Source organism: Eschscholzia californica, unplaced genomic scaffold, assembly GCF_041429995.1.
Source record: "Eschscholzia californica isolate CP2 unplaced genomic scaffold, dmEscCali1.0.p SCAF_4, whole genome shotgun sequence".
Lineage (NCBI taxonomy): Eukaryota > Viridiplantae > Streptophyta > Magnoliopsida > Ranunculales > Papaveraceae > Eschscholzia > Eschscholzia californica.
The window spans coordinates 27,235,529-27,254,979 of record NW_028238461.1 but is presented as its reverse complement, the minus strand read 5'-3'; the positions used below and the strand labels follow the sequence as shown (position 1 = coordinate 27,254,979).

The window sequence follows — 19,451 nt, the reverse complement described above, 5'->3', positions numbered from 1 at the left end:
AGAGAACGGGAGGAAGTCAGGTTACCCAGGGAACGAGAGCGAGGCAGGAGGCCCAGGGCTGACTTCGCAGCATACACCTCCCTAATGAAAGGAAGGGAGGAAATCTTGCAGGTACTGATAGCGAAAGGAAAGGCTGAACTGCCCAAACCCAATGACGACCGAGGAGAGTTCGGATCCAAAGATATGACTGCGTGGTGTGCCTTTCACAGAGGCTACGACCACAAGACCGACGACTGTCGGCACCTCAAGAATCTGAATGAAGAGATGGTAAGAAAAGAAGAATTGGATAAATACATCCATAAAGAACAACGACCCTACGGATACCGAAACAAAAAGCCAGTAAACAGGGCAGGAATCAGATCGGGATCTGAAACCAACGGGCAGGGCCCTACTTCTAGAAAAGCAAACAAAGGTTCAGAGGGGTCCACCGGTAATGGGGAATATCAATACCATACTAGGAGGACCTACCCTCGGAGGAGCAACCAAAGGCGAGCAGCACAGATATGCCAACCAAGCAAGGAACCGGCCAGTCTTTCTAATCAAGCCTGCCATGGAAGCTCCACCCATTGTATTTACAGACGACGATCTGGTCGGGGTAATAACTCCGCACGCAGATCCGCTGGTAATAACAGCCGTAATTGCCAATTGGAGGATATGACGCATTCTAGTCTATACGGGGAGCTCACAGAGGTCATGAGCCGCACGTGCTTCCAAAAACTCGGGGTAAGCGAACGCCATCTCAAATCTTATAAATCTTGCTTGACAGGATCCGGAGACAATCAGGTCGAAATAGATGGAATAGCGACCCTGCCAGTACTGATCGGCGAAGGAGAATCAGCAAATGCTAAACTTCGCAATCGTCGATAAAATGTACGCTTATAACATCATATTGGGCAGAAACTTCCTGAGGGAATCAGGAGCAATAGTTTCCATGACCCACCTTATGATGAAGTTCCTAATTCCGGGAACGAATCTCATCAGGACGATCAGAGGAGACCAGAAAATAGCCCGGGAATGCTATTTCATCTCCGCCCGGGGCTGCGAGCAAGAATTAACGAATCCAGCCACCATTGGAGGAGACAAAGTGTTCTGCGATGACCCGACGACAGATATGCAGAGCTGAAAAACTAAGGTCATCAGTACCCCTACTATCTTCCTTTTTTGAATAAAGTCATTAGGCAAAAGAAGTAACATTACTAGCTACATATTTTATCTTATAAAATAAAAATATTTTTTAGCACAAAACGCTATAACAGGAGGAGTCCTAATTAAACTCATCTCGCTCTGAATCGAGCAGGTACCCTTGACAGCGAAAGCCACAACCAGGGGACCTAAAGGCAGCCTTGGTAGGTGAGAGCAGCGACCAAGGGCCCTAATTTAAAACAGCCCTGCTATGCAAAGCCACGATCAGGGACAGGATAGCCTCTGTAGCCACGGCAACAACTGAGGGCCCTAAGGAGCGGTCCTAGTTAAACTGAACTTTGCTCGAGTAAAAACCGACCCCTCACCAAGGTCCCAAGGAGAAGTCCCTAGTTACACAGATCGGCTCAAGCCGGCAAAGGAGGTAGCTCCGGTAGCTACGGCTGCAACCCGAGGCCTCAAAAGGAGGAGTCCTAGCTAAACTCAACTCTTTACTCGAGTGAAACGTGGTCTCTAAGGATCCCCAAGGAGAAATCCTAGATAAAACTACCACCCCGATGAAGGTGACCGAGGGTATAAGGAGAAGTCCTTGCGAAACTATTCATGCTTAAAATGAGGAAGACAGCCCTGGTAGCTAAGGCCACGACCGGAGGCAAGGGAGGAGTCCCGGCAAAAACTAGTCGAGCTCAAGCCGACAAAAACAACCCTGCTAGTGAAAGCCACAACCAGGGAGAAGACAGCCTCGGTAGCTATGGCGACGACCGAGGGCCCTAAGGAGAAGTCCTAGTTAAATTAGCCAAGCTCAAGCTGGCAATATCAGCTCTGGTAGCGAAAACCACGACCAGAGGTCTAAGGAGAAGTCCTAGCGAAACTTGCCGAGCTCAAGCTAACGATATCAGCTCTAGTAGCGAAAGCCCTGACCAGAGGTCTAAGGAGGAGTCCTGGTAAAACTAGTTATGCGAAGACTCCGCTGGTATAAACAACCGGGGACAGAGCTAAAAACTGTAAGACTATTCAAAACTTTTTACGCAGGGCTAATTCGGGTTTTATTTTGCAGAAGGAAATAGTAAGCTTAGGGCATGCTAGACTAGATCTGAAATTATTTCTTTTGCAGGAGCGATCGTTCGTAGCATGCTTACTAAGCCTAAGAAAAATTGCATTAATAAGTATAGGGTTAATTACATTAACTTTTCGATTACATATTTAAGAAAACAGGAAAATACAGTTTGGCGGCAAGCTCTTATTCGCCAGAAGAAGAAGAAGATTACGAAGGACCACCTATATCCACCGAAGCCCTAATCAATGACGGCCAGAAGGCGACCACCCCCACCGTGACGAACCAGAAAACCCACAGTAGAAAAAAGAGCAGGTTCGGAAGTGCTGGTAGTACCAGTCAAAGAATAAACCAAAGGATAAAGTGGCCTGGAAGAACTGAGGCTCGAAAGGTGATCGTCATTCATAAGATCGTGCGGACGAAGGACGTCAACAAAACCCTCGCCAGCCACTTCCATGCAGAAATGCTCAATGGAAAAATCATCACTGTTCAGAACCATGTAGAAGGCAACTCTAACATCACCACCAGGGAGAGTTCCGTTAACCATTAAAAAAGGCATGGTGAGATTTAGAAAAGTTATTTCTGCCTTAAACATCTATTTATAGGGCAAAAAGGCCATGATGAGGGAACTATTACAGAAGAAATTACAAAAAGGACACCCAAACCACCACAGGCGCTTGGGTCTATTACAGAAGAAATTACAAAAAGCCCTAATCGTCGAGGGAAAGGAAAACAGATCAAAAAACATGAGCGACTGGAAAAGAATCGTCATGGAGTTTGAGAGAAGAAAAGCGGAAAGGCTGACCGGAACCACCATTAAGAGGTGCAGTTAAGGACGAAGAAGCCCTCTGGGCATCATCACCCTGTCCTAAGCACCTAGGCGGAAGGCAGTGCCGACAAGCCTCACCCTCCTCCAGGCTCAAACATAACAGCGCGTGAAATTATCACGGCCATTATGAAGAAACCCATCCTTTATCACGGTCATTATGAAGAAACATCCATCAAAGCGAACGCTTGGCATGAACTCAAACAGAGGCCTCATCCCGAACCTTTCGGAAGTAAACAGGAAGAAATAACGAAACAACAACAGAAGGAAAAAAATCTCAAAATGTTTCTCAAGCTTTTTCATAGTGAAGAATTGGGAGGCCAAAGCAAGCTATTTATAGTGACAAGAATAACCAAAAGACCTCTCGGAAATAGATAAGAAGCATTAAAGGCGATAGACCAGACGCGCCTCGAAAACACTCAATGGGATAATGACTAGGAAGTGTAAACGGCTCAAGAACTGCGGTTACCAAAGAGGCTTCCGCGGGTTTCAAGGAGACGTGCTTCATTCACCAGTCATGACGCTCCACGCGTCCACAAATCGCAGAGCAGGTTGCCATGTGAAAAGATCTAAAAGGTTAGTGCCAGAAGCACATATTCAGAGAATCAAATCTGTGACGTCATAAAATCACGCGTGGAGATGAATAAATTACTTGCGCAGAAGACAAAACGTGTCTTGGAATAATAAACCACGTGTCAGAACGCAGCCGGATCAGCCCTAGCAAAGATAACACTTAGTGAAAGAAAATCTCCAATTCATGAACATCAATCAGCTCTCGAATACTGACAGGAAGATAGAACTCCACCAAACAGCCATGGTCTAGGTAAGGCCTAAAGAGCTTCACGATACAACTCTGGGACAGGTAATACTTTTGACTTCTGGCCTTCAAAGTAAAACACCCGAGTTACTTCTACTCCTTAGTCTCTCTACTTTCAACTAAGGAGTGGCGGGACTCGTGATGATGCATAAAATGTCCAGACGTTGACTAACGTCTGAAGAGTCAAAGGCCAGACCAGAAGTCTCTTGGAACGACTCGGCTTAAGGCAGCAGGACAGCTAAAATCCCTGATGGTCCACCACACATTCCCCTAACTGGGAGGTCGGCCAGAAGAAACCAGCTTTGCACAAAACGCCATCGGCATGGATAGATCAGCCCTAAGATCTCCAAAGGAATAAGGGGGGTCTCCACAGGTTCGGCAAATATCTTACACCCAGAACTGGGAAGATATCAGCGCTACGCGACCTAATGACCTAATCCCGGACTTTCCAGAAAGATCTCAGTCGGTTACACATCTTGAAGTGTTTAAGCCCGATTAGGCTCCACGTATCTAAAAGAGGAAACTTCTCCTTTAGAGTTTATCACTCCGGCAAGATATCAACAAAGTACCCTTGAACTTAGGAACTTTCCCTTATCAAAGATCCGGGATAGACTCGAAGAGAAACCCTAGATACGCGAAAGAGGTAACTTCTATTACGATTTAACAGCAATCGCCTCATCACCGCCACTAAGGACAGTCGGCCTACCTTCGCCTATAAAAGGCCTCCCACATCGTCCTTCAAAGGACACGATCTCTGGAGAACAAACACACCCTCTCTCCTAAAATATAAGATATCTTCATACCAGAAGGATCACCTCCAAAAACAGAGTTCTCATAACTCGCCCTCCAAAAGGATCAATCAATATTCAATCTTTTACTACAAAGAGCACCCAGACTGTCTTGGGCGTCGGAGCGGTTTTCCAACCCTTTGCAGGTTTTCCCCCCTTTGGGAACAGACGAACAGGAGCAAGAAATCAGGAGCTGGAGCAAGGAATCAGGAGCTAGAGCAAGGAGTCAGGAGCTGAAGCAAGAAACGCGGAGTAGAGGAGCGGAGCAGAGTAGAGAAACAGAGCTGAACAGAGGAATCTCCCCTATCTAAACAAAATATACCATCATAACGGAGGCTGTCATGCATCAACTCCCCTTTTCATGTTGATTTAACCGGGAGCCAATTTTCGACATCAACAAAAATGATAACAGTTCGAACAATAATTTCTTTGGCTGCGCATAAAGCTTTGAACCTGTGGCAGCTTGATGTAAAGAATGCATTCCTATATGGAGAGTTAGATCGTGATATCTTCATGCAACAACCACCAGGTTTTGTTTTCAAGGAGTTTCCTGATTACGTGTGTCGACTTAAAAAGGCTCTATATGGCCTCAAGCAAGCTCTGCGAGCCTGGTATGGTAAGATCGCTCAGTATCTTTCTTTTTGCGATTTCAAACCTTCAAATTCAGACCGAAGCTTATTTATTAAGAGCACATCCAAAATGTACATAATGCTTCTTTTATATGTAGATGACATGATAATAACTGGCAACGACAATGCTGAAATTTCTCGTTTTTAAAGATGAATTATCTATCTGTTTTGACATGAAAAGTTTGGGTGAAGTTAGTCATTTTCTTGGTCTAGAAGTTGAGAAGTCAGATGGTTAATTTGCATCTCAAAAAGGGTATGCCACTAGCCTATTGAGTTGTTTTGATATGACAGAGTCTAAAGGAATGTCCACTCTAATGGAACCATCTCTCAAGTTAACAAAGGATGAAGGACACGTATTGGAAGATGCAACACCTTTTCGTCAACTTGTCGGTAGCTTGTTTTACTTAACCATCACAAGGCCTGACATTGCATATTCTGTAGGGGTTATATCTCAGTTCATGGAAAGGCCTTGTGCTGGTCATTTAGTTGCAGCAAAGAGGATTCTCCGATATATAAAAGATACTCTAACTTTTAGGCTAATATACAAGCATTTATTACCATTCTCTTTAAGTGGTTTTATAGATACAGATTGGGCCAGTGACGTAAATGACAGACGATCCACAACAGGCTATTGTTTCAACACAGGTTCAGCTGCAGTCTCATGGTGCAGTAAAAAGCAAACTACTGTTGCTCTTTCAAGTTGTGAAGCTGAGTATGTGTTAGCCACTATGGCCACTCAAGAGTGTCTCTGGCTTAAGAGGCTCCTTCAAGAAATAACCTTTGTCATCGACCATCCAGTTCCCATCTATTGAGACAATAAAAGTGCGATCAAGCTCGCTTGAAATCCAGTGTTTCATGCACACACGAAACACATCGAAACCCACTTTCATTTTGTACGAGAAAAGGTGTTAACTCAAGAAATTGAGCTCCAGAAAGTACGAACTAAAAACAAAGTTGCGGACATCTTTACCAAAGCGCTTGCCAAAGCCAAATTTGAAATGTTTCGAAGTGCGCTTGGTGTTGTTAACCGTACATCTGCACTAAGGGGGAGTGTTACAAATTAGTGCAAATGTTTTAGGTCTCTGATGCAGTCCTTGGTTTGATTAAGTCATCAGTTTATTTAGGAGTCAAGTTGAGCTGTTTGGTCATTGGTTCGTTGAGTTAATTTAGGAGCAAGTTAGGTTTTAGCTGAGTTATTAGGAGAAAGCTTACTATAAATAGTCATAAACTTCAGCAGTTCTCTATACATCTATACTGCGGTTTATTTTCTTCTTTTCACTCAATAATAAATCAGCTCTTATCATTTGTTTATTGTTCATTATTTGTTATCTCTTTTACTAAGTTTATATTGTTAAAATTATCTAGTTTGACTGAATTGATTTGTGATATAACCAGGGTTTGAGAAACCAAGGTTAATTTAATAAAAGTCATTTATTTGACCCAACTTATTTAAGGAAACAGGAGTCCTCGCGAAAAATAGAAGTTCAAGTGAGAAGCTAATCATACACTATTCAGCCATCTGAAACAAAAAACGATTAATATGCCGACATAATCCCGATCAGGATACTTGGACCGGTCAGATCTAGTGAGAGAAAGTCAAACACTTTCTCTCACTAGATCTGAACCGGCCAAGTACCCCAACAGGTTCGGTCGGGATATTTATCGAGCACAACATTACGGTCACAAAAGATGTACTTAAATCTACACGAGCCAATACTAAATTTTGTTAGCTACGCATAACGAATTTGAAGAAATGGAACCCATCGACTTCCGAATTTGATTGGAAAACGACTCTTCACAAAAAGAAATCAGAGGGAATATTAGAAGAGAGATTGGGCAAAACGCCCAAAACCAGCCCAACAATATGTATCAGGCCCACTGCAGATAAACAGTGAGGGGAAGGTCTAACAAGTCAGGCTGGGGAGTGGAATTTCCGAAACACCCTTCTTCTTTTCGAAATTTACGAAACGGTCATCGAAAAATTCCCGGGAAAAATTAGAAAATTTCTGAAAAATAATTTGACACGCCTCCCATCAGACTGTCTACTTTGCATAAATGTACAAAATTGCCACCGAAAAATTCCCGGGAAATGCGAAAATTTTTGAAAAATAGTCTGACGCACCTGACATCAAACCTTGTACTTTCCACAAATTTACAGAATTGCCATTACAAATTTACCAACTTGCCATTTTCGTTCTTTTTTCCAGATTTATTTCTTTTTTCTTTTTTCTTGTTTATTTTCTTCCACACATATTTCTCTCTCCAATCTTTTTAAATTTCTCTCTCCAATCTCAACAAATTTTGTTCTTTTTTCCAGATTTATTTCTTATCTCTTTCCAATCTCAACAAATTTCTTCATTTTCGGTAGTTTTTCATTGATTTGTACAAGGAAATTTTCTTGTGTACCGGGAATTATTTAGAGTACTGGCCATTTTTTGGATATGTACTACACATTTTTGTACTCGGAATTTTCTTGTGTACCGAGATTGTTCTGTGTGCTGGCCATTTGGTTATGTACTAGACATTTTTGTTCTGGAAATTTTCTTGCGTACCGGGAGTCGTTCTGTGTACTCGCCATTTGGTTATGTACTAGACATTTTTGTACTGGGAATTTTCTTGTGCACCGGGAATTGTTCTGTGTACTGGACACTTTTGAACTGGGAATTTTCTTCTGTACCGAGAATGGTTCTGTGCACTGGCCATTTGGTTATGTACTTTGATGTTTTTAGACATGAAGAAGATAAAATGTGAAACAAATAAGAATGATGAAGAAGAAAAATAACAACATAAAACTTGTAGAGAGAGAGAAAGAACATAAAACTTTGATGTTTTTAGAGATTGAAAGAGATGAAGAAGATAAAATGTGAAACAAAATAAGAATGATGAACATCCAAAAATAAGAACATAAAACTTTTAGAGAGAGAAAGAACAGAAATTTTATGTTTTTAGAGATTGAAAGAGATAAAATGTGAAACAAAATAAGAATGATGAAGAAGATTTTTGGATGTATGAATAAAAAGAAAGAAGGAGTTGAAAGAAAATATAATGTGCGGGATCCAAAAAAATTGACTAAAATTTCGTCAAAAAATAGCGCCAATTTTGAATGTTCAAAAAAACTGAATGTTTCTCTGACATTACGTCATGTACGGGGAATTAATTGCTTCGCTGTCGTCCGTCATATTGTCAATAAAGACGGAAATTTCCCGTAGAGGGGTAAAAGAGGGATAAATAAAATGAAAACCCGAAAAGTGTGAGTTGTCCTGACACTTCGGACCGGAAACGCATTTATGTCCAAGTTTAGACTGAACGCGCATTGAACCCCCAAAATTTGGACCAAATGCTCATTTTTCCATATTAGAACTCCACCTACCATACCAACCTTGGATGCATGCATGGATACCCAATATTGGTAGTTATATTCATCTGCACTACACAAATGAAAGTTACTATGGAACGCATAGCGTCGCCGACAAAAAATAAAAACCTCCGAGAAAAGATACTGCCACGATCCAAAAGGGTCGGCAATATGTTGGTTTCATGACAGTCGTCAGTAAAGTGCTGTTAACACAAAACTGTCGACAATTCTTTTTGTTGACTACAAGGTATTTCCCACAATCGTCGATTGTTACGCCAATCGGGGTTTAATGTGAACAATTCGAGTAATCGAAGACAAGCAATAGGAATAGAAAAGAACAATCAAGAACATAACACAGAGATTTACGTGGTTCGGTTGGTGAAACCTACTCCACGGCGACAACGGAGCGATGATTTCCACTATGATAAGCAAACAAGTTTACACAAGAGATTCGTGAGATTGTGGTACTGATATCTCCTTAGGGTTTAGTTTATATAACCACTAACCCCTAATCCCACCGCCTCACCAACTCTCTACAACCGACTCTCTCTATAACCAACATTATACACGGATAACACTAATCACCGACATAAGCCTAGCTTCCGCATTCCAGCTCTGTGTCGGAGTCCAGCTCTGCCTCACAGCCCTGCTTCGCATACCAGCACTGCCTCAGCAATCAGCTCCGCTAACGGGTCCAAAATTGTAAACGGTTAGCGGGTCGTAAATCGGGTTCGATACCCATCCATATTCGAGTCACTTCTAACAATTCTCCACCTTGACTTGAATATGCTCCTCTTGACTTAGATTCGCCACCATCATAGCTCAGCGCCTCTGAGCCATCGTCGCTCCAACCCTGGTAAGGCTAACATTTGGAAATCCCAATCAAGTCTAAGCAATGCATAAACTTGAAAGTTGTAACTGCCTTGATTAGCATATCCGCTGGATTCTCTGCCGTAAAAACCTTCTTCATCGTGATCTTCTCATGTTCAATCACATATGCTGATGTCGAAAATTGGTCTCCCGTTAAATCAGCATGAAAAAGGGAGTTGATGTATGACATCCTCCGTTATGATGGTATATTCTGTTGTGAGAGGAGAGATTCCTCTGTTCAGTCTTGGTTCTCTGCTCTGCTTCTCTAGTCCAGCTCCTCGCTCCCTGCTCCAGATCCTCGCTCCTTGATCCTTGCTCCTTGCTTCCTGTTCGCCTGTTCCCGAGGGGGGAAAACCTGCAAAGGGTTCGAAAACCGCTCCGACGCTCAAGACAGTCAGGGTGCTCTTTGCAATAAAAGAATGAATATTGATCGATCCTTTTGGGGGGCGAGTTATGGGAACTCTGAGTATTGGGAGATCTTTTCGGGTTGAAGAGATCGTGTCCTGTGAAGGGCGATGTGGGGGGCCTTTTATAGGTGAAGTTGGGCCGACTGTAATTAGTGGCGGTGGTGAGGCGGTTGTCGTAAGGGAAGTTTCCTCTTTAGCGTATCTAGGGTTTCTCTTTGAATCTATCCCGGATCTTTGATAAGCGAAAGTTCCTAAGTTTAAGGATACTTTGTATGTATCTTGCCGGAGTGATAGACTCTAAAGGAGAAGTTTCCTCCTTTAGATACGTGGAGTTCAATCGGGCTTAAACACTTCAAGATGTGCGGCCGACCGAGATCTTTCTAGAAAGTTCGGGATTAAGTCTTTAGGTCGCGCAGCGCTGATATCTCCTCAGTTCTGGGCCTAAGATATGGACCGAACCTGTAGAGACCCCTTTTTTCCTTTCGAGACCTCAGGGCTGATCTATCCATGTCAATGGCGTTTTGTGCAGAGCTGGTTTCTTCTGGCCGACCTCTCAGTTAGGGGAAAATGTGGTGGATCATCAGGTATTTAGCTGTCCTGCTGCCTTAAGTCGAGTCGATCCAAGAGACTTCGGGTCTGATCTTGACTTTTCAGACATTAGTCAACGTCTGGACAGTTTGTGCATCATCATGAGTCCCGCCACTCCTTAGTTGAAAGTAAAGAGACTAAGGAGTAGAAGTATCTCGTGTGTTTTTACTTTATTTGAAGACCTGAAGTCGAGAGTAATATCTGTCCCAGAGTTGTTTCGTGAAACTCTTTGGGTCTTACCTGGACCTGGGTCATTTCGTAGTGCACGGCCTTTTTCTTGATATTCCAGAGGTGATTGGTATCTGCTAAGTGGAGCTCCTTTCTCATTAAGCGTTGTTTTTGCCAGAGCCATCCCAGTTATGTTTTGTCTTGACATGTGGTTTGTTCTCCCAAGACACGTCTCATCTTCTGCTTGAGTAATTAATCTTTTCCATGCGTGATTTTGTGACGTCATAGATTTGATCCTCTGATCATGCGCTTTCTGTGTTGATCTTTTGGGTTACTGCACACGACAGTTCGTTCCCTCATGCGAAGATGCGTGGAGCCTTGCTATTGGGGGATAGAATGCGTCACCTTGAAATCCGTTGTTATTCTATCAAACCTGATCGATCTCGAGCCGTGTGTATCCCTTGGTCATCATTCCTTCGTGTGTTCCCGAGATATGTTTGGTCTTTGTCTTAAATGACACTTGTTTGTTTTTAAGAAGTCTCTTGGATATCTTCTTCCACTATAAATAACTTGCTTTGGTTATTTAATTCCTTATCACCGAAAGTTCGAGAGGGAATTTAAGAGAGCCCCTCTTTTGAGGTTGTTTTCTGATTGTTCCTATTTCTGCCAAAGATCCGAGATGCGGCCTCTGTCTGAGAATAGAGTATTGAAAAAGATTATTCGAACTAAAGAAAATCTTGAAAATAAATATATTCTGAAATACTGAAAAGCTCAAAGCTCCAAAGCAACTCATATTGTCTCAATTTATCATATGTCTTGGAAATTCAGGTCCAGAAGTACCTAATGTAGTATAGACAATATACTATGCATATGCAATGTGGTTTCAGAAAAGTGACAATAATTCATATATTCATGTAAAAGGAATAATTCCCTATTAATACTTTATCAGAGGGAGTATGATATAAAATGTCAACATTAAACTTTTACGCGTTATACTCTTTTTCCTTCGTCAAGGTTTTGTCCCACAAGATTTTCCTTGTCAAGATTTTGATGAGTTAATCAGGCGTACTTGAAAATTCTTTTAATTTTATCAAAGTTATAGTTTTTTCTTTCGTTCAGGTTTCGTCCCATTGGATTTTCTTGAGAAAGTTTTGGCGAGACAACTAGTCATCGAATGATGAGTTTAACACCTATTATGTGTGTAAGGTGGATCGTGCATAAAATATATAATGGCACATTGAAATGTGATTTGTACATCTGTTTCACAAAATATGAGAATTATCTTATCGGTTTCACAAAATATGAGAATTATCTTATCGATGCATAAACTTTAAAGAATTATATGAATGCAACTTGAAATATCAAATGCTACTTATTATATTTTTGTGTATATATACCAAAAGGAAGCTGACAATAAAAAGTTGAACAACACCCTCAACCTTCACGAGGGGGATCAAGTTTATGAAGACATTGTATACTGCATTTTGATACTGTAATCTTTTTCCTTCGTTAAAATTTTTTCCCACAGGATTTTTCAAGGTTTTAATGAGGCAGATTATGCGGGCATCAAAGATGAACAGATAGAAAGAATTTGTAATCATTTCCCTTCACTTTAGTTTTGTCCCATTGGATTTTCCTAGTAAGGTTTTAATGAGGCAATTTCTGATGTGGTGGACATCCAGGTGGAGTGTTATAAATATTTGATTTATGGTGGATGACCACCACACTTTGTAACTTCCACCACCATAAGTTCTCCACCATCATTTGTATTCAAGCACCATTGGTTATATGTAACTGTTGTATTAGATATGTAACTCTTCAAGGCCTATATAAAGAGGTCTCTAGCTAATGGACCAATGTATCAATGTACCATTCTACCAAAGTAGAGAATTCTCTACAAACATGAATACCAATCAAGTTCTTGTCTCTATCTCTTGGCTCATATTTTCATTGTCTTTCTTCTTCACTCCTTTATTTTTCACAACATTTTTTACTATTTTAATTTATGGTCAGCCGTGTCTAATGTGAAATCTTGACTCCGTCCTTGATTTAATATACATTCATAAAAATCTATATTATGTAAAGTATTCATGTTGATATCTTTTCTTTCGTTAAATATTGTGTTTGGAGTAGTTTTCGTTTGGGTATATAATTTTGCTCTTCCTACGTCCAAATCCTTGACCCCCCACTGAAAGTATTCGTAATATTTTGGTGTATGTGGTTCAAAGCTCTTGGTGGACGGACCCAAAAAGTAAAACATACACCCACACCTTGAATACAAAAGTGAGATAAATGAAGATGCAATGGCCAATGGCAATTATGGCATGCTCTAGATTCCTTTGTTTCCTTCTTTCTTCTCTATCAGATCTTCTCCAATATCAATTCCATATCACTAATTTTAATGAATATTCGGAAAAAAAAACCTAAAATAAAGAGCTAGAACCTTCCATTTGTTTTGATAAACATAATATATCACTCATCACCACAATGGCCTGACAACTTTATTAAAACAAGTAGTTTTTAAATCAGTTTAAATTTGATAGTGGAGGTCACTATAGGGGTGAAAATGTCTCATCCCTCTCCACTATAAAATGAGAAGTTCCCTAACACAAACCAACTTGTGAGAACACGTCCTACTAATTAGGAGAAGAGTGTCTTTGTTAGTTAACACTCCCTTAGCTATTTTTTGAAGCTCCTTCTTCATTTTCTGAGCTGCAAATCAAAAGAAATGGTTTGTGATTTCTATTCTTTTTCTCTATTGTTCTAAGTTAAGATTATTTATTCATCTATTATTCATATACTTGAGCTGCATTTATATTATTTTATCAGGAGGGAAAGATGGGTTGGGCCGTGGCCGATTCAGTGGACTACAAAGGTTTTCCTGCTGATAGGTCGAAAACTGGAGGATGGGTGCCTGCTGCCCTAACATTAGGTTTGCAATTTCTCTATTGCTTCCACCTCATTCATATTTATTCATACTATTCAAATCTTGAACTTATAATTTCCAACTTTCAAGGGTTTATGTTTTTCACTATATGCATCTATGAATTTAATTTGAGTGTTTAAGAAATTGATTAAAAGTTGAGAAGAAGGGTTGGTTTGGAATCTTAGTTTTATTACTAATTATTAGTACTTTTAGTACAATAAAGGTGATTGTAGAAACTCGAGAACGAATTATGTTTTCTTTAGGAAATGAAAAGAGAATGTTCTTTCCATTATTTGATTTACTTTTAGTGTTAAGACGACACGAGTTACATAGAAAAAGACATTAAAATAAAAATTACATACTTCCCGTTCAAATGGTATTATAACCAAGAGAGATCTCTAAAACATGTGAATGAAGCTCCCCGTGCATAAAGAAGTAACGTCTTCCACTTAATTATCGGAGTCAGACTCATCTCAATACCATGTAACATACTATTATTTCATTTCTTCCAAATTGTCCACTAAAGAAAAGGCAAAGCAATAGAATGATACCTTCTAAATGTATTCGGTTAATCAATTTTCTAGTCTGGTAGACTTTGAGTTAGAGAAATATACTGGGCACCTAAATCAGATGAAGAAATTAGACAAGTAACTTTAAGTAGCATGATTTGAAAGGAAATAGTTAAATTAGCTAAGAGTTGGTATTGGACGGAACTCAATTCTTACATCCGATTGAACCACAACACGAATATGAAAGAGAATAAACTATTTTTAGCATTAGACGTGGAAACTCGTTTTAAAGACATTTTAACTAAACTTAAGATTGTAAGTCCTTTATTAAATTGTAATAGAAAGCAAGATCTTAATCATAAATGAGATTATTAATTTTCTTTTGTGCCAAGAATTAGGGTTTAAAGTCAACCTTAGTGTTTTAAGTGAGATTATTAATTTTTTATTCTCTTCTCAGAGAATACTAACACAAAACTGGGCCCTCTGTCACTCTGTGTATGGAATAGGAAAAGAAATATTCCAATCTTCTCATTACTTTTTGAAAAAGGTGTTAGATTCTTATTCTGTCTGTGTGGAAACTGTAGTCCCCCATGTCCCAACTTTCATTTGGCACCTTACTTGTCCTAGTTTTCTGCACCATATTAATCTTGTGGGCATCACCCATGGTAGACGACCTTCATTAACTCTCTTTTTGTCTTACCTTTTTCTTTTTTCATCTTAAGTCACATCTGAAATCTATCTTGAGTTTAAGAGAATCTAGAATCCAAGTCTCTTGTTGAAAAATCTAAAGTGCTGCCTATAATTCTTTTGAGCTTTTACAAAAAAACACTCTTGAATACAAGACTCAATTTGGGTTTTAGGATGATGTGACAATATTTAATTCTTAGATATATGTATTGAGAAGAAATTCAATACTCCATTTGAAATTTTTTTTTGATGACTTCCATTTGCGACTCATTCTTAAAAGCAAAACTATCCATCTAGGATGATACCTAAGTTATTTGGGAGTGTTGCATTGGAGGTGGCTTTTGAATTGAGCATCTCAATAGTCAAATAGTGTCGTCAACAGTTGATAGCCCAAGTGGTTCCAAGGTGTTGACATATACTCCAGAAAGTCCTGGAGATCCCAGGTTCAAATCCTAGAGAAGGTTGAATCTTTGGTTTATTTGAATTGCGATTATTAGGACGACATGCGTTGATCGTAGTCAATAGTGTCATCTAGGAGAGAGAATCTCAACCGAGACTTGACAGAAAGGACAATTTGAATTTCTTTTGAGATTTGCATTGGAGATGCTCTTAAGTTAGAGTTTAGGTTGTTTTTGATGAGTGCTTTGATTAATTTTGAGTCGATTTGGTTCAGACTCTTCAAATTCAGACTGATTTCATTTTAATAATTTGGAATTCCTATTTATTACTCAATCAATTCATATATTTGAATCTTCATTATCTAGCAATTTTGACATGATAGGGACAAACAAAATTACTTCCAAACAAGAAAATTCTTTGTTTGCCAAATTGAAATATTAGTAACTACTCTATGATATAGGGAAATTAAGTAGAAAGTATTTTTTGCAACTCTAAACATGATTATCTATTACAATTTTTTTCTAATTCAAGTGCTATAAGTAAAAATTAATTAGTACATATTTGTATTTGAGAATAAACCACGAAATTGTAACTCAGGGTACGAATAATAAAGAAAACACAATTTTTCAAGTGAAGCTTTAGTCTTTTCATCAAACTATTAAAACTGGAAATGGCAAGATATTCAAAAAGATAAACGTTAGTTCTAGATGTTCTCTACACTACCACATTAAGTGAAAGATTTTGTCGAACTAGTGTACAACTGAAAAGAAAACGAGGCGAAGAAGAAGCTTACATCACCGTTACCTAACACCGTTAACCGGTTTAACAGAAAAAACACAATATTGAACCTCTCCTCTCTAACATTACACTTTTAAGTAGTCAATGTTATATTTTAGAATTTGCTAATCAATGCGAATGTTCACAGGGATTGAAATATGCGAGAGACTATCGACAATGGGAATAGCAGTGAACCTTGTGACGTACTTGGTTGGAACAATGCATCTCCCTAGTACTACATCGGCCAATATCGTGACTGATTTTATGGGCACATCATTTCTACTTTGTCTTCTTGGTGGCTTTCTTGCTGATTCTTTCTTAGGAAGATACAATACTATTGCCATTTTTGCCTTAGTTCAAACACTGGTATATATATGAACAACTATTGTTTTCTAAGTATAATATGAACATACAAATTTATAGTTGTCTAAAATGTTGGGTTTTCTGAATTTCAGGGTACAGGCATCTTAGCGATGTCGACAAAACTACCACAACTCCGACCACCTCCATGTGATTTGGTTCGGGGAAAATGTCAACAAGCAAATGGACTTCAAATGGGTGTTCTTTACTTATCTTTATACTTAATTGCATTAGGCACAGGAGGCTTAAAATCGAGTGTTTCGGGCTTTGGAACCGATCAATTTGATGAAAAAGATGAAAAGGAGAAATCTCAAATGGCTTATTTCTTTAACAGATTTTTCTTCCTCATAAGTACAGGAACTTTATTGGCAGTAACAGTTCTTGTTTATATTCAAGATGAAGTTAGTAGAGGTTGGGCTTATGGGATTTGTTCAGTTTCCATGTTTGTAGCTGTATTGATATTCTTATCAGGAACTAAGAGATATAGGTACAAGAAAAGCTTAGGAAGTCCTATTGTTCATATTTCTCAAGTTGTTGCTTCTGCCATTAAGAAAAGAAGGCTCAATTTACCTTCTTACTACAATCTATATGAAGATTCGCCTGAGACAACCAGAATCCATCACACCGATCAGTTCCGGTAACTACGATAAACCTTTTATTCCAACATCTCACAGATATCACGTGTTAAGTTTGTGGTCACCAACCTCAAAACTAATCAGCAATGAGTGGGGAGGACCTAGAAACTATAATCTTAGTTGCAAGATCGCCCTTCTCCCATGTGGGACTATTGGTTGCTAGATTGTCCTTCGATGTGAGACTATTCTCACATCACATACATGCATCATGAATATATAATATAAAGATACATATTGATTTGCGCTTTAATAGTGTATCTCTGATTCATGCATGAACAAGGAATGAGGAGTTTACTCCCATCTTTGAAGTTATGTTTATCCATTAATTATCATTTGAGATCTAAAACTATAATTTCATGATTCACATTGTTAACAAGTTCTTGATTATCTTTGTGTTGTAGTTGCTTGGACAAGGCAGCCATTATAACAGAAGGAGACTTTGACACAATTGGTTCAATATCTACTCCAAACCCATGGAAGTTATGTTCAGTAACTAAAATAGAGGAAGTGAAAATGATGGTTAGTTTATTGCCAATTTGGGCAACTACTATCATATTTTGGACTACTTACGCTCAAATGATTACATTTTCGGTTGAACAAGCATCAACCATGAAGAGATCGATTGGAAGTTTCCAGATTCCGGCCGGTTCGCTTACTGTCTTCTTTGTTGGGGCCATTTTAATCACCCTTGCTGTCAATGACCGCGTAATCATGCCTCTATGGAAGAAATGGAAAGGAGACCAAGGTACCCAACATATAAATTTTATTTTATGATAATTATCTTCCATTATCATCGCTTCTCCGTTATTTCACTTTTGCTAAATGGTTCTTACAATGACTATTTTTTACCCTTTAAACAAGATATAGATATTTGAGATAAAACGATTAAAAAGATAGACTATTTGAGATGTGGTGATGTGGTGCACAAGGGTGTAGACAAGGGTGTAATTTGAACATTTTTAAATTTTCTTAGAACACATAGATACTAATTAACCGTTTACAATTTTGGTAATTACACTTTACGTAATTCTTGAATAGATTATAGGTTACTAACTATAATTTTATTTCATTGTGAAATGTAGGTTTTACAAACCTTCAAAGAATGTCAATAGGACTCATCTTATCGATCCTAGGAATGGCGGTGGCAGCACTGGTTGAGGTCAAACGTTTATCGGTAGCAAAATCCACCAAAAACCCTAATTCGACAGAAGACCTACCGATATCTGTTTTCCTTTTGATCCCACAATTCTTCTTAGTAGGTTCAGGAGAAGCATTTATTTACACAGGCCAACTTGATTTCTTCATAACACAATCACCAAAGGGAATGAAGACAATGAGTACTGGTCTATTTCTCACAACACTCTCATTTGGGTTCTTTCTTAGTAGCTTTTTGGTATCAGTGGTACAAAAGGTAACAGGAAGCAACAATGAAGATGGATGGTTGACTGATAATATCAACAATGGCAGACTTGATTGCTTTTATGGTCTTTTAGCTGTTTTAAGCTTCATTAACTTTGGATTCTTCCTTGTTTGTTCAATGTGGTTTAAGTCTAATGTTGATAAGCAAAAACGTTTGGTGCAGATGGAGAATGTTGGTGAAGAAAAGTGTTAGTTCTTTGATCAATAATGTCTCTACTTGTACTAGTATTGATAATGCATGCATGCATGTGTGCATGGATGGTTTTCAACGTTTTTTTTTGCTTCTATTTTGTTTCTGTTTCTTTACTTTTGTATGTAATTAAGTTGGGATTAACCCGTTAAGTAGTTTTGGTTAATTTTTGCACTTGTTTGAGAGATTCGACAGATCAATAAGTTGATTATTTTCTTAGCTGTTTTGCAATGGTCGTAGGATGTTCGTTATCAATGAATGAATGAATTAATGTTCTACTAAATATATTTTTAATTACTATTGGGATCGGGGCCGATTTTGAATCAGTTTGAGTAGTCAAACTCAAGAAATAGATGTGTCATTGCCTGAATCAAATCGGTTAAAGTAACCAAAATCTGTTAAAGTAGGGATTAAATCAGAAAGAGTAAAAGTTAGGTTGGGGGTTAGTTTACAGTAAGAGAGCGTCCAAATCAAATGGTTTACTTTAATCCCGCAAAAGGATCAGACGATCTGCGCTGGCGTTGGGCTCTCTTGTGGCTTTCGGGCACCCACCAAGGTCGGACGCATGACGTTCTTCTCGAATTGATCTTAATGGTCTAACGTCTACAATTGCAACTGATCAAACTAATGACAGATCAATTATACATCTTTGACAAACGGACTAGTCTTTTGGATGAACCATTACTATAAAAGCGTCCTTAATAAAACAATCATATTCCTAATGCGCATACCTATTCGTTTTATGTAAATTGAACCCATTTCAACTTCAAATTCCATTCGGTTTTTCTAATGTGTGAAGGCTTAGAAGAAGAACAATATAGAGGATTCTCAAGGACATATAGTAGAAGAAACTCATGAAGGAGGCAAGGGCGGAACCAGGATTTTAATCCCGGGGGGACTGACCTTT

At 39.1% G+C, this 19,451-nt stretch overlaps 1 protein-coding gene and 1 pseudogene across 1 annotated transcript; both read left to right on the top strand.

The window, feature by feature from the left end:
- Nucleotides 1-5,027: 5,027 nt before the first annotated feature.
- LOC147543955 (secreted RxLR effector protein 161 pseudogene) lies at nucleotides 5,028-6,066 on the top strand (annotated as a pseudogene).
- A 6,434-nt stretch (nucleotides 6,067-12,500) lies between these two features.
- On the top strand, nucleotides 12,501-18,827 carry LOC147543954 (protein NRT1/ PTR FAMILY 6.2-like). The gene is made up of 6 exons (XM_086634876.1): nucleotides 12,501-13,373; nucleotides 13,472-13,574; nucleotides 16,089-16,306; nucleotides 16,396-16,937; nucleotides 17,337-17,680; nucleotides 18,018-18,827. Exons 1-6 carry the CDS (start codon nucleotides 13,371-13,373, stop codon nucleotides 18,545-18,547), a joined length of 1,740 nt encoding a protein of 579 aa, XP_086491002.1. The 5' UTR covers nucleotides 12,501-13,370; the 3' UTR covers nucleotides 18,548-18,827.
- Nucleotides 18,828-19,451: the final 624 nt, after the last annotated feature.

Coding starts and splice junctions, on each gene's coding strand:
- LOC147543954 (XM_086634876.1), top strand. Junction 16,307..16,395: donor TTGCCTTAGTTCAAACACTG/GTATATATATGA, acceptor TCTGAATTTCAG/GGTACAGGCATCTTAGCGAT. Junction 17,681..18,017: donor GAAATGGAAAGGAGACCAAG/GTACCCAACATA, acceptor TGTGAAATGTAG/GTTTTACAAACCTTCAAAGA.